This window comes from Lynx canadensis, chromosome C1 (assembly GCF_007474595.2).
Source record: "Lynx canadensis isolate LIC74 chromosome C1, mLynCan4.pri.v2, whole genome shotgun sequence".
Lineage (NCBI taxonomy): Eukaryota > Metazoa > Chordata > Mammalia > Carnivora > Felidae > Lynx > Lynx canadensis.
Window position 1 is genome coordinate 28,919,402 of NC_044310.1, and position 15,370 is coordinate 28,934,771.

At 45.8% G+C, this 15,370-nt stretch overlaps 1 protein-coding gene and 1 non-coding gene across 2 annotated transcripts in view; one reads left to right on the forward strand and one right to left on the reverse strand.

The window, feature by feature from the left end:
* Nucleotides 1-15,370, reverse strand: part of INPP5B (inositol polyphosphate-5-phosphatase B) — a 48,441-nt gene that overhangs the window by 5,159 nt on the left and 27,912 nt on the right. Inside the window, 12 exon segments of the mRNA XM_030324134.1 lie at nucleotides 949-1,062; nucleotides 1,835-2,070; nucleotides 2,905-3,067; nucleotides 4,011-4,121; nucleotides 5,401-5,536; nucleotides 6,479-6,588; nucleotides 8,571-8,682; nucleotides 10,182-10,369; nucleotides 11,248-11,364; nucleotides 11,725-11,839; nucleotides 12,633-12,734; nucleotides 13,864-14,031. Coding sequence (XP_030179994.1) covers nucleotides 949-1,062; nucleotides 1,835-2,070; nucleotides 2,905-3,067; nucleotides 4,011-4,121; nucleotides 5,401-5,536; nucleotides 6,479-6,588; nucleotides 8,571-8,682; nucleotides 10,182-10,369; nucleotides 11,248-11,364; nucleotides 11,725-11,839; nucleotides 12,633-12,734; nucleotides 13,864-14,031 — 1,672 coding nt within the window.
* LOC115522605 lies at nucleotides 91-192 on the forward strand. The gene has a single exon (XR_003971496.1). It is a non-coding gene; the product is annotated as a U6 spliceosomal RNA (small nuclear RNA).

A 15,370-nucleotide genomic window follows, 5' to 3' on the forward strand; every position in this document is an offset into this window, starting at 1 on the left:
AAAAAATTAAAAAAAAAAATAATAAACATCAAAAAAATTTTTTTAATTAAAATAAATAAATGTTAAAAAAAAAAAAAAGAAGTAACTTCTCTGCTCGCTTCAGCAGCATGTGTACCAAAACTGAAATGATACACATAAGATTAGCATGGCCCCTGCTCAAGGAGGTGACTTCTACAAATTCCCTGAGTTCAAATTCCAATCCTACTCATTTATCAGCGTTGGGATTTTGACCAAGTTACTTAGCCTCCTGGACCTCTGGTTCTTCATCTGAGAGCCATTGTAAGAACTAATTGAGGCAATGCTGTGAAACACTTAGAACAGTGTTTGGTACACTGTAATGATAAATGTGAGGAGTGGGGAGAAATGAAAAGAGAATGTCATAAAAACGTATGCTGCTCCCAGGTGGTAGAGCTGTGATAGACTCTAGTTTGTATTAGTCTTCTCCCTGTATGAATGACTCAGTGAAACTGACCAATCTGATTTCATGAAGCTTGCCCAAATCACTCTTGAAGTCAGGCCTCCTGACTCAAGGCCTGGGGTCTCCATCTGGTCTCCTACATTGGTCTGGCTCATCAACAAGTTAGCCCCTCCCCTTCCCAGAAACTGGCAAGAGTTCCTCATAAGGATAGCAGGCTGACATCCTGAGAAGAATCCAGATGTCTTTCTACTTGGAGGACCCCAGAGACCAGGTCGGGGAAACATGCTGTGCCTCGAAGGCCATCCTATGCAAGGCTGCTTCCCTTGGGGGTAATCAAGTGTTGTATGTAATAGCAAGGTCTCACGGGGGTGTGAAACATGAATCTATCCCCCGTTCACTCCCTAGGGGAGGAAAAGCTTTCCACAGGTTCCTTGGGGTAAAAGCTTCTTATACCAAAAGTTCTTGGAGCTGATGTTCTTTCCCAAGGCAGCCTGGCCTCAATCAGGTCTGACTGCTTAACCACCACCTACCTGCTGGATAGCATTTTGGTACAGGTAATCAACCATCATCCAGAGCTCTTTGGGGATCCCCATGGGGTTCTCCAACTGGATCCCATCATCTTCAGTCTGTAGTGGCATCAGAGTCTGAAAAGAAATAAAAAACATAGTCTGAAGGCCCACCAATGGAACTTCTGACAGCCTAGCTCCAAAATACTGACCATGGGGGCAGCGAACCCATGGAAGAAGGAAAGCATTGCAATCCCCTAAGCAAATGTTCCACGGGCAAATGAAATCAAGTGGGAGAATCAAGGTACAAAAGGTGATTTTTGAGAAGTAGGAGTGGGTTACAGCAAGCAGTTTCAATGAATCAGGTGAAATACACATTGTCTTCTGGAAAACACATCCTGTCAACAGCATTTCACTGTCAGAACCAGGGTGAGAATGTGGTCTGTGAGGTAAGGGCACAGACTTGGGAGTCCAAAAACCTAAATGCAGGGGCCAGGTCCACTGTTAACTCACCATGTGACCTGTGACCAATCACTCTCCTTACTGGGCCTCTGTTTTCACCTTATAGAATGAAGAGGATAGAAATCAAGAGTCCCTAAATCAAAAAAGTGCATTCGAAGGGGGAAAAAATGCATATCACTATAAATCAGCTCTAAATTAGTCCCCTTGTACTCGAATTCTCCCCATAGGAGCCTTCTATGTCTCAGAAAATTTAGTTTGGGCTGAAGAATGACCAAGTGATGATTGAAACAAAAAAAAAAAGGAATAAAATTAGGAGCCAGGGAAGCTTCATATCTTAGTATCCATGGCTGAGTTTCTCTAATGAATTATGTACGAAAGACAGAGACTATCTTGTTTGACTGGCTCGGCTGCTACAGTTCTAGATGGTTCCCTATGGCATATAACTCACCAGCTCTCTAATAGTTTCAAGCGGCAGGTCCAAGATTGGCTCCCTCATGTAGCACAGTGTATGAATGGGAGATCCAAAACAGCTGGGCAGGTAGTTCCCTGTCACCGACAAAAAGTAATCCTTTCCCCTGTCCAAGTGCAAAACCAGAATGTCTTCAATTTTGTCTTCACCTGAGTTGAGCTTTGTAGCCGTGGTCTTATTTACAAATAGCTCCAGTTCGATCTCAATGGCAGAATCTGAGGAATAACATTAAAAGTAATGTTGGCTGGTGAGAGGCCAAGAGGAAAGGGGACAGAGGGGGCAAGGATCAGGCACAAAGGGCTGGGAAAGGAAATAAGACGAATCAGCCAACCAACAAGTATGTATGTGCTCAGCACTCAGAGGACACATGAACAAGGAGTTTATAGTCCAAGTGGGAATATGAAAACAACAAACAAAAACATGTGAAATAGGCCATTGCTATGAAATCCAAGTACAAAGGAGCACAGCTCAAGTTAGAATTATTAATAGAATTGAAGGCATGGATCAAGGCGCTTGCCCTGGGCCAGGTCAGATGAAGACACCTGATCCAGCAGAAAATATAATGCAAATATCAGCCTGCGAACTGTCCACAAAACAGGCTTAATCCCTCTGCCACACAGCACGATGCAGAGTGCAAAGGAGCAGTCAGGGGAAAGACATGAATGGTACATTCCAGGGCCAGATATAATTTCTGGATTACCACCCCGTTATCTTTCCCTACAAGAGCAGACGCTGGGAGCTGATTATAGTGAGGCAGACAGTGAAAATGGGTCCTTTGACAGCAGCACCTGCTTCCCAGAGGTCTTCTGTCTTCTCTTTCTGTGAAATTATGGAACACATAGATGGCTAAGAAAGCTTTTCAAGCTGAACTCCTGCCCTTTACTGTTTTTACATTTTATTCATGGATGGTTCACATCCACAGGGCTTTTAGAAGTTTCAATCAGACAACAAAACACTCAGGAACAAAAAAGCTTATTTTAGGAAAATAAACAGGCAAGGTAGAGTGTTCCCCAAACCAGCAACGGGGAAACTAGGAAGAGAGGCCTTACCTGGCAGGAGGAAGCCTCTGCTGGGGTTGGCATTCAGCCACTGCTTACAGTAGGACTCTTCGTCAGGCTTGTTGATGAACTCAAACTGACACGGCACTTGTCCATTATGGATTATAAAGGACTGTACTTGTAACTGCATGTACTTCACATTCTGAAAACAGAACTGGGGGCAAGACCGGGACCAGTCAGACCAGTGCTCTCTTCTCGGCAACCTGCCCAGCCACCCCAACTGAGCAATCTTTGCCCTTTCTGGAAAGAAAATGAAGGACTACCTCTTTTGAATCACATTTCTGATTTAGGCATTTACCAGGGAGGCCACAGCTCCACTAAGACCAGCTGTCTATGTTCAACCCAGGAATCCAAAAACTTCATGTTTTATAAACAAATTTCCTGAAGGAATCAAAGTTCAAATCTTCTATCTTCTATATCCAAAGGCCATTTCCAAGATACCCTTTACAAAGTGCACCCCCAAACATGAAGACCAAGCACATCTTTCCAAGTAGCTGGACCTCTAGGGCATTAACAATACCCTCGCCAGAAATCTCCATTTGATTGGCTTCTTGGAATTGTCTATTCTCAACGATCTAGGCTGTAGCTCTTCCATGAAAAATCTTCAGCCCTAACTTGACTTCCTCCACTGCCCATCCCTTTTCTACACCGCCTCGCCTCCCACCAACACATGTGTACCCAAGAAATTGATTCACTTTAATCTCAGTCAGAGCAAAACATTGGGAGAAAGAACCCCCCCCCCACCCCACCGCGAGAATACCTACCCAGTTACACTAAAATCAAACACAACACCTTTTGGCTCATCTATGCCACCATTTAATACATGAATGGCCCATGTGTGGGTGAAACATAGGAGCCACAAAGGTGAAAGGCTTCTGATATAGACGATCAGGAGATGAACATCATCTAAATCAACAACCCCCTCCTCTCAGCCAACATCAGCAGCCTCGCTTTAACTAGTGGCAGCCTATCAGTCAAGAAGACTAGAGCCCAGTGGTCGGACTGGTGCCTCCTGGAATTCCGAGACCTCGAAGATGAGACTTAAGTTCTATGAATAGAAGAGCCTCGTGCCAATGCTCTTAACATGTCCTTCCTACCTCTCGCTTAGAAAGGAACACAGAAGGAATGTTGGCATTTTCCATCTTATCCAGGGAGCGAACAATCTCCTCCAGAGTCTTCCGGTAACGTTCTTCATTGACCACCTTCACCTGGGAGGGAGACATCAGAGCCTGAGTTGCCTTCTGCCCATTTCTTCCTTTTCAGTAAAGAAGACACGCACAGTATTGGGAAAGAGCAGTTGACAGCCACACAGAAAGTGAAGACTAAATAGATTTAATTAATTAACAAAGAACCCAATTAACAATAGTCTCCGGAGGGTCCTCCAGAGGCTGAACTTGTGGTAAAGCCAACCGCTTCCTGATTAGCTGAGAAGACACTGGAGTGAAAGCTTGGTTGGGAGCTCCGCCAGGTCGCAGAGCTGGGGCAGGAAGATGTCCGGTGACTTTGCTGCCTGTCAACAGGCCTGCGGCGAGAAACTTCTCTAGGGTTTGATTTAAAGTGGCATTTCTCAAGCTTTTGTAACCTGTGCTCCATCAGCTAAGATTGTGTCAGGCCTTCCCTTCGGTATTGTGGATTATAAACACAATTTTTGTCACTTTCCAATAATAAAACTTTGTAACATCCGTTAGGCTTTTTTCAAGCCACTACATCCTCACAGATTCTGATATGCCTCTACCTGAACCCTCGAAAATTGGTAAAATAAAGAAACAGAAGTCACAGGAGAAGAGATAATAAATAAAGAGATGTTCAACCTGGCAATCAAAGAAATGTAATCTATAATAATGACATATCTTTTTCCTTTTGGCTCATTGGGTTGGCAGAAATTTCAGAGTGATAAAATTCAGTATTAGCCAGGATGTGGGAAATAAGCTCATACAGAGTCAGCAGAAGTGGGAGGAGGAGGGAGCTCTACCTTTACTGACATAGAAAGATCTCCTAAGACATAGTCAGTAGGGAAAAAAAAGATATTCTCTCAGAACAATGTGCATAAGATGATCTCTTTTACAAAAAGAAAAAACATCCTCTGTGTTGTATATAGGATACTGACACATTTGTATGTGCATAGAAAAAGGGCTAGAAAGACATAGTCCAAAAAAAAAAAAAAAAAAAAAGGAAAACTTCCATGTACGTAGGAATACATAGGAGAAATATACGAAAATAATTATGAATTGGATTTAAATTAAAACACTGTTATTTAAATTTTTTTTTTTAATTTTTAAGTATTCTCTACACCCAACATGGGATTCAAACTCACAACCCCAAGATCGAGAGTCATATGCTCTACAGACTGAGCCAGCCAGGCACCCCTAAAAACATTTAAAAGCTTTCTCACACTCAGGTGGGGAGGAGGAGACCAAAACGACAAAGGTGGTTATGAGAACCAGTTCCCTACAGAGTGATCGCAAGGGGTATCAGCTCCCCACCTACCCCAATGTCAAACACTGAGCTGACAGGCTTGTGGTCACTGGTCTTCAGGGCCATGTGGCTCTGGTAACTCAGCTGAGTGATGTTCTTCCCTTTCCAGAGGACCCGGTCACACCAGGCAGGAGCACGACACTTCTCACTGAAATACAAAGTCTGTGCTGGGGGCCCACACAGGCACACCAGTGCCCAGTGCCTGGCTGGCACCCTGGCTCGGCTGGGGAGACAGGCCAGGGCCTCCAAATGCGTGTGCATGTAGGCCCAGGGACCCAAGAAGGCACAGTGCTTCGGGCCCACCAGGGGACAGCATGTACCCTGTGGGTATCACCCAAAACAGCTGCTAGGTCTCTAAGCCAAACACGGTTCAGAATGATTCCCTGCTCTTTACCCTCCTGTGGGGATGAGATGAAAAAGGCAACCTGCAAGTAAGTACTCTGTGGCCCTTAAAAGATGGTGGTTTAAACAGGCTCTGAATTCCTACTGCCTAGGTTAGAATCCTGGCTCTACACTTCCCTGTTTGGGAGGCTCTTTATCTCTTATCTCTTTTTTTTTTTTTAAGATTTTTATTTTTAAGTAATCTCTATGCCCACCATGGGGCTCGAACTCACAACCTCAAGATCAAGAGTCGCACGCTCCAGGTGCCCCTTGAGAGGCTCTTTAATTTGTGCATGCCTCCGTTCTCCGATCTAAGAATTGAGGATAATAAATCACACCTACTTCCGGTGGCTGTAGGGATGATTAGATGAGGTCATAGAAGTGTGTGACATAATGTGAGGCATGCCATAAGCACTAAGAAAAACGATAAACTCCTATGTAGTGACCAAGTACAAGCTAAGCTGCTTAGAATCATCCTATCACCCTAAGCATAACTGAAAAGTAAATTATTGTGGAACAAAGCCTAAGGCAGTCGAAAAGAAAACATGTGGGAAGGTAGGGCTGCTGAATGAGCAGATACTGAGGGAAAACGTTTGACCAGAGTGCAAAACACGGGGAAGTCACAGGATTCCTATCTCCTTCTTTAGGTGCATGGGGGGATGTGCTTCCCGAAATTTCTGGGTTTCCATTTGCACAACTCCCTACCTACCTGGTGTCCCAGTCGTCGGAGCCAGTATCATACTTATACGTGGGCTGGAACGTGAGCTCGCCTTCAGTGAAGTCTTCGAAGACAGTCTTGGCCGTGACCTGAGTTTTCAGCTGTGTAAAAGGATGGAAGGGGGGGAAAAAACAACAACAAAAAAAACCAAAAAACCTCAAAATAAAAAAACTGAAACCTTGAATTAGCAGAGGAAAGGGCTTTAATCTGGAAGTTGAACCCTAACCTAAAGGGAAAGTCCCAGGAGAAAGTTATTCTGTAAGATTCTGAGAACGAAATCCTAGGAAGGGGAGTAAGCTGACCACTCCTTTGCCTGCTGTACAGTTTTTAAGGCTCTTTTCTAAGAGTGTACCTGCATCCAAGGGACCTGAGTACCATCTTACTGAGACGTCCCTAAGAGGATCAGGTACCAACAGACACGGAGCTTCTCCTTCCAAATATCAGACATTTCATCTGCGTAACACAGCTGTTCCCACTGTACGTGGAGAGAGGACTACATGGAAAAGGGTCTGGAAAGATACAGTGCAAAAAGCAAAGGGGACTTTCATGTACGTAGAAACAGAAGTATACCAAAACAAGTATGAATTAAATGTAAATTTAAACAGTTTTCTAAAGGAGTTTATCAAATGAGTTATTTGAACTGGGGGAAGCTCTGTGCCTTGATGTCCCCCCTCTGCAAATTCTGGATTGGCAAGAGAGTCTGCCCCCCGGGGCTGTTGGAAAGAACTGTCAGCTTAGAATAGTGCCTAGTGCATCCTGAGAATAGCCAGCATTCCTCCTGCTGCACTCATTTGAGGAGATCCTTCCAGATCACACTCTCAGGGAGATGAACAACCACAGGTGCTCCTGTCTCCTCCCGGGGGGACCAAGCTTGGCCCGTCATGGACTGATGAAGAACTGCCAGCTAGCACTGGACACAGGGTGGCAGCTATTCAGGGGACAACAGTTGCCAAATTCCCCAAAATAGGAATGCCTAAAAAAAAAAACTACTAAGGAAAGGCCGCAGAAACAATAAAAATGTAGATATTAATGTAAGAGGAGTCTTAAATCAGTATGTAAAGACCTTAAAACCATCTGGAAAGCAGAGAATTCACAAAACAGGTACTTTTACTTGAAGAAAGACCAGAAAAGAAGGCAAGAGGAGGTCAGCAGGAAACTGCCAGGGAAGCTAGAATGCCTCACTCAAGAATATAGATGCAGTAAACAGTTTTGAGCAGATTGGCTTAATGCGGAAACAGGGATAAAAGAGAAAAAACACGTAAGGAAAGGAAAGGAACTGGAGAGAAAAATGGTCAAAAAGGAGATGATTCCATAAAAGAAAGACACAACAAAGTTGAGATGTTTCCCCCTCTGACTGATGTGCATCAGGGGACAAAAAGTTAACAGAAAGACGGAGACTGGTGACAATAAGAAGGCGGCTACAGACTAAAAAGAAAAGGGACTTGAACCTTCTGAACAACCCTGACCACTTGAATGGTTTTGAAACCTACAGGGACGAGTAGCCTCAAGGAAGCCAGTGAGACACACGTCTCTTGTCCTGTGAAATGGCTCATGCTCTGAGCAAGAAACGCTGACCCAGACCACGGTGGAGAACAGCAGGTTCCAGAACTGGTTCCTGGCAGGAGTGAAGAAAGCCGCTCAGGAGAAACGGCTGTCATTTACACTGGACAAGTCTGGTTGAAGAGCAGGAGGGGGCAGAGGAGGCTCACTCAGAAAACAATTTAACAAATCATCTTAAACACACTAAGGATCTGTATGAGAAACTTGGCACCCTTTTAGCCCCTTCTTGAACAAATGAATGAACACGCAAGCACCAGGGGAAAGGGGAGGGGGAGAGAGAGAGACTGAGAGAGAGAACACACGTTCCTGCCCCCAAGGGGGATGAGGCGCCTCGAGGGAAGAGCCTATGGGGAGGCAGCCATGGATGAGGGAAGGCAGAAAAGAGAGAAATGACAGGCCATCAGCTTCTCAGGGAAGCCTGCCCAGCGGAGGAAGAAGAGGCCGAGGGTTGGGAAGTCAGGCCTTCCCGTGCCCTCACAGTGGCGGGACAGCTGCCTAAGAGGGCACAGATGGCTGTGTGTACCTGATCATACGCATACAGCGTCTGGAAGGCCTTCTCCTCGATGAGCTTTTTCACCGTTTCCACATCCAGCTCTTCTATCCTGTAGTTGAGGTCCCCCAGCCACAAGATCACACTGTGAGGACAGAGCACAAAGTTCACAGTTTAGGCGGGACTTCCCCCATCCTCGCCAGTGTGCTTCTGACAGGAGCGCCCTGAGACTCGGCTTCTTGGGGGCTGGGAGGGAAGGGACCCAGCTGTTCAGGAAATCTTTTCTCTTGCCATCCCATTTCACGCCACGGCTAACATGCTGCTGACTCCGGGACCTTGCTCCAGTTTCATGAGAAACAGCCTGGAGTCGTCCTGGACTACTTTATTCTTGTGTGGTTGGAAAGACAGCCTAATCAGGTCTAAAAGCGAGACCACCATTCACCTCACTTCTGGGACGAGGCACCAGAGATCAAATATTGGGTGTCATGTCGATTGCTCAGGGACCCTGCACCAGATGATGCCATCATGTCGCCTCCGTGCACATCGCAGTCCACAAAACACACTCTCCGCCTTTGTTTCTAGAGCTGAGTTCCTCTGAAACAAAGCTCAACCTTCACAGGGGAGTCTGAGTTAAACCCCCACTGTATCCTTGGTTGGCTCTTTGTGCGAAGTGTGGCAGGTGTTTTATTACACCTGCTGCTTTGGGAGAAGGATAACCAAGCATTCCCGGATGACCGTGCACATCCCATAAGGTCCGCTACTGCTCTATCTGAAGCCAGCAGCCAGGCACTGGAGAATGCATAGCAGTAGACACGCACGATAAATGCACCCACGAGCTCACAGCAGACAGACTGACATGCAAGCTGCCACCTCCCAAACTAGGGTGTCGGAGGTTCAGCAGAACGGAAGACACACTCCCTGCGGGGTTCCCCGGAGAAGGAAAGCCATCCCGTCAGCTTCCAGAACGCCAGTGAGCTCAAGACAGTTCCACCACCGTGGCAGGTGGGATGAGAGGCTTGAATCTGTGTGCTCCCTGGCAGACACCATGGCCCCAATGGCTTCTTCCTTTTTCTAAAAGAAGTGGCACAAGCTTCGAGTGTTACCGTAAAGCCTGGGATTCTAACATGCCTTGAATTTAGACATACGGGAAGTTTTAGAGATTAAGGGAACAAAGATCAGCACAAGATTCTCTAAGCAGCTGTAACTACAACTCTAACGGTGAATCAAGAGGTTTAATACTAAGCGAAGGTATACTACTGCAGTCCGATTTCAACTACATATGCTTCTGGAAAGAACAGATGTACAGGATCCGAAAACATACTTCTAAAACCTTGCGAAGCTTGCTGTAAAGCTTGACAAGCTCGTTCTTTGGTTGCTTCCCTCTTGCTGTTTATCGAGGCAGACCCGCATTAAAATAAACCTACGTTTTTCTGGGGACAAATGACGTGGGACCAAGATGCCAGAGATCTGCCGGATGGGGAGTTGGGAAACCGAACATCTCATGGGACACAACCTGCGTGGAAGCAAGCGCTGGCTGGAGCTCCCACTCGGGCAGTGGGAGGCCTGCCCCCAACGAAACAGGGGGGAGCCCCAGCTCTGTACAGCAGGAGCGGTGAACTGCTTGGGCTCCACGCCCAGACTCACTCGTGCTTGCTGATGGTGAGAGGGGGGAGGCTTGGGTCAGCCTGACAAAACTGCATTCGAGAACAGATGTCTTTATAGTCCTGGTTCCTCCTCTCACACTCTTCTGTGTGGGCTGCCAGGTGAGAGTTCACGACACAGATGCTGGTGTTGTGGAGCTGGAACCGGATGGCCACTCCTCCCTTGTTGCCCTGCGGAAAAGAGCCCGACAGAATCCGACTCGCCACCTCGTCGTGTCGGTCACTCCCGCCCGCATACCCTCAAAACGTTTCCTCTTCAAAATGATCCTGACAGGGAGACGAAGCAGTGTGACTGTCTGTCTTTGAACAGGTAAGAAAACAAACCCCAGAGTCACTGGCTGGAGTGACTAGCCGGTCAGTGGCCAAGCTGAGTCCACTTTTCACTAAGTCACAGGCAAGCCACATGCTTGCCCTTCTCCACAGGAAGCCAAGCTCTTGCAGTGGAGCCTAAAAGTGGGACTGTGGGAGCCTCAAGACAAGAAAATTGCAAACCTGTTATCAGCATCCTTTCCTTTTTTTTTTTTTTAACTTTATGTTGAGATAGAAAGAGAGAGAGAACTCTCTCTCAAGGGGGGACTGACCTTGTAGAGGAGGGGTGGAGAGAAAGGGGGGGGAGAGAGAGAGAATCTCTCTCTCGAGGGCCCTGACCCCACGAACCGTAAGATCATGACCTGAGCCGAAACCAAGAGTCGGACACACAGCTGACTGAGCCACCCAGGCGGCCCTGGCGCTCTTTCTTTATCTTGGTTTCCCAACAGCGTCTCTGCAACATATTTCATGGGCGGAAGGGGCAGGTCAACTAGAGGCTCCGGCGTGGAGCGGACACAGGGATACGTGCTAATGGGGTAAGTCAACTGAATGGGGTGAGTTCACTGAAATCCGACCTCTGAGCGGTCCGCTCCATCTAGCCGTGCTTGAACGCCCCGTTCATCTTGTCATACCAGCACCATCCAACTGGGGTGCGTGCAGTCATGGTATCAGGACACGCAGTGTCAAAACCTTACGGGTCAAGGCCACCGGTGTGCCAAGCATACCGACCAAAACCTCACCATCCTCCCCATGATTCCTGTCCCCACGGTCTCAGCTTCCACCTCGGAGATGTGCGCCGCGTGTTCCTGTTTGACGTACAACAGCAGCATAATCCCAACCAGTCGGATGAGCTTCACCTGGACAACAGAGCCAAACATTCAAGTCACGGCATGAAACACAGTCGAAAACGGGAATAAATGTCCCAGAGGAAAAGGAGTCTTGAAGTTGGTTGGCTCAGGGTGCTAATGCGTCTCCTTCTTCCGAACAGGACACAGGGTGATCACCTGTTCAGCTCACTGAACATGCTACGTGAGAACCTGGACAGCCTGCCAGCGCCAAGGCCTGCGTTTTTCCTACCCACAGCGCCTCTTCTGGAGGACTTGGAACTGAAATAATTAGGACTGGCTTTTGATAAAGGTCACAGGAAAAGTCCAAAACGGTCTTTGAATTTCCCTGCGTGGCAACATAAAATTAAAGGTCACTGGCCCCTCTCTTACCTTTGCGTATTTGGCATCTGGATGAAGACCTTCTGATACAGCTTTAAACCACTCTTCTTCCTTTGGGGTATCATGGAAGAAAAAGGCCTCCTTACTCAGGTCAAGCTCCTGGAACCTATTATAAGCAGCAAGCGGTCAGACAGAGAAAGGTAGTGTGCGAGACAACCCGTCCTCAGATTGGTTTAGATGCACGTGTCCTGGCTCTCCAGCTGAACTGCAGGGCCCTCGAGAGGGGAGAAAAATAAACACTTGAAGCCAAGGGACTAAGTGCTAAGGAACCACCAGCACTTTCATGGGCAGCCACCCATTTCCTCTCTGTAACCAGCCTGTGAAGCAGTTAGAAGCATCTCCATTTCACAGCCGAGACCGCCATTTCACACAAGCACCGAATGGCAAACTGGGGGCCACACCTGCGTCTATATAAATTCCAAATTCTAGGCCCTTCCCACTTTACCATGCAGGCTTCTTTGCTGCCCCCACCCCATCCATAGTGCCCAGGACAGTGGTAAGAATACAGAAGTATGGAGGGGGAAAAAAATGACTGATGGCGCTTTTAAAAAAGCTACCCTTCCTTCCCTGGCAAAAAGAGATCTTTACTTTATGACTGACAAAATGTTGAATGTGTAAGTGATGAAAGTCAATTCAAGGTGTAGTGATTTTAACAGGAGGGTTGCACTAACAATTAAATAATAGCATTTAAATGCCAAGCACATCACTTTAATGGTGCCGGAAATTTGTTTACCACGAGTAAGAACATCAAACAGAGAAGCAGCTGTTATTAAGCACATGCTCATTTTTCAATCCCTTCACCTGCTGCGAAAACGCAGTTATACATTCATGTCCCTGTCCCTTCAACCCCAGCTGTACTTTCTCGAGATGTAGAGGCAACCGAGAAGAGAGGCACTCACCCTACACAGTACACATCTGGGGCCTCAATGCCATGGCTTAACCAGGGCCGGAGGCATTCTTTGGGGGACTGGCCATTCACATTGTACGTTCCCACAAAAAACCTGTCAACAAAGAGAACTGATGAGTCACTTGGGAGGACTATGGACATGACAGGGGAAAGCATCCTATGCTGACTTTGCCCAGTTTCAGTCTCTTTGGGGTGGAATTCGAAGACAAGAAATGTCACATCTAACTTAGACCAACAACTGTGGCACCAAAGGGTGACTTTGGTGCTTTTATGAGGACTTCAAACAGGACAGGCCTACTCTGAACATTCCTGTTAGCTTTGAAACACATTAGAGAGCCATAATCCACAAAACGATTCTTCATCCTGTGTATGCTAGGGAACTGGGGGGGAGTGGGGGGGGAGTATCTTGTTACTTTCAGAAGGAAAGCAACAGCAGTGTTCACAATAAGTGACTCTTCATATACCTGGAAGCAATGTTACCTTGTGTTTATAGTCCCAGTGCACGGATTTAAAAAGATCTAGCAGAATCCTGCAACCCCTACTCATTTCACTTCCAGTAATCTTGTCTAAAAAGATTACCAAACACTAACTTCAATTCACTAACTTCAACTTAAAGGACTTTCTTCAGGGCCACCCGGATGGCTCAGTTAGTTAAGTGTCTGACTTCGGCTCAGGTCATGATCTTGTGCTTTGTGAGTTGGAGCCCTACACGGGGCTCTCTGCTTTCAACGCAGAGCCTGCTTTGGACCCTCTGTCTCCCTCTCTCTCTCTCTGTCCCTCCCTCGCACACGGGCTCTCTCTCTCTCAAAAACAAATAAACATATAAACAAAGAAAGGACTGTCTTCAATGCATACATGCTTTCACTCTCTCAAAACTAAATAAATATACACTCAAAGGCCTGGAATGACCAAGAGATACGCAAATTTCAGGATATCATTCCTTGTTCTGGCCCCTATGTCTCTTCAAACATTGCTGTAACTATTTGCAGGTTGTGTCACTTCCGCTCTACCACACCTACCACCATACCTGGCCAGAAAAGGCACAAGAATAAATGCCTACTAGTGAAGAGCGAAAGGAAATGATCATTTCGAAAATGATGGGAGAGACTCCGCAGAAGGATTTGCTTCCAAATCCAGGATACGGGGGGGTTGGGGGGAAGTGCTTACATTCCAGAGAGCTGAGAGATCACCTTGCTTTGAAAACAGTCCACCCAGTTAGCTACCTGAAGTTCTGGATATAGGTATAATCCTCTTCTCTCTGCACCAGATGTGATTTCACTATTGTATCTCGCAGTCCGAACTTCTGAATTGATAAAATATGAGCCTTGTCTGATACTGTGATAGTGGAGGAGCGAACCATGTTAATGATGTCAGACTTGGATTTATTCTGTCTAGAAAAACAAAGAAACAGAAATTTATCATATTCTGATGAGTCCCCCCATGACAAAATACATGAACATAAAGCTAGAAGTTTCCAAAGTTAAATGCATTTACTAAGACAACACTATTTCTATGTGCAATTAAATAAACTTACATGTTGTCAACCATATAGCACATTGGTCCAGAGATTTTCTGATAGAGATCTCAGATCGGGGGGGACCTTGAAGACATACTGATCTAATCCCTTCCTTTTTCAAATAAGAAAAATGAGACCTAGCATCATCAATGGTCCACCCAGTTGGATGGTCGCAGAGTATGGATTAGAACCCAGATTTGACGGTGCTCTTTCTAGACCCTAATGCTTCATGTAAAGAAACTATAAAACTATCCAGATCCTTTGACTTGACAATTCTACTGTATCTCTATTCCACAGGAATAATCAGAAATAAGAGGAGAACAAGAAAATCTGTATTTCATTTTTATTTGTGCAGTTTTAACAGTCATACTAAAAATTATTCAAATGCCAACATTTAAAGTTAAGCAAAATAGAGGCGCCTGGGTGGCTCAGTCGGTTAAGCATCTGACTTCAGATCAGGTCATGATCTCACAGTTCGTGAGTTCGAGCCCCGTGTCAGACTCTAAGCTGTCAGCACAGAGCCCGGAGCCTACTTTGGACTCTGTGTCTCCTCTCTCTGCCCCTCCCCCGCTTGCTCGCGCTCTCTCTCTCTCTCTCTCTCTCTCCCTCTCTCTCTCAAAAATAAACAAACATCAAAAAAAATTTTAAGTTAAGCAAAATTTAAAATTTGATACATTTATCTAACGTAATCCTAATAACAGCACAGAAATTTTTGCTGATGATTACTTAATGAATTAAGATATACGAAGCACCCACAACAACTTCTGACACTGAATAAATAGCTACAAGTATCTGGTATTGTATCAAGTACATACTAATTATAAGTGAGCTGAGAATGACAGATCCACCTATCATTTAAAATTCAGGGATTCCAGGAGTGCCTGGCTAGCTCAGTCAGTGGAGTGCACCACTCTTGATCTTGGAGTCGTGAGTTCAAGCCCCACGTTGGATATAGAGATTACTTAAAAAAAATAAATAAAACTCAAACAAAAATAAAGTTCAGGGATTGTTGGCTACTGCTTCAGTGCATAATTAAAATACTGACCAAAACAAGTTTTTAATCTATCTTGACCAGATGAGATTCCGGCTACAATCAGCAGGGGGCACTGGTGTACAGGCTAAATATAATAGCATGTCAGAAAAAAAGAAGAGAACATAAAAGCGGAAAAAAGTATCTTCAGAGTCCGGAAACTCCTAAAAGAATGGGAAGGAGA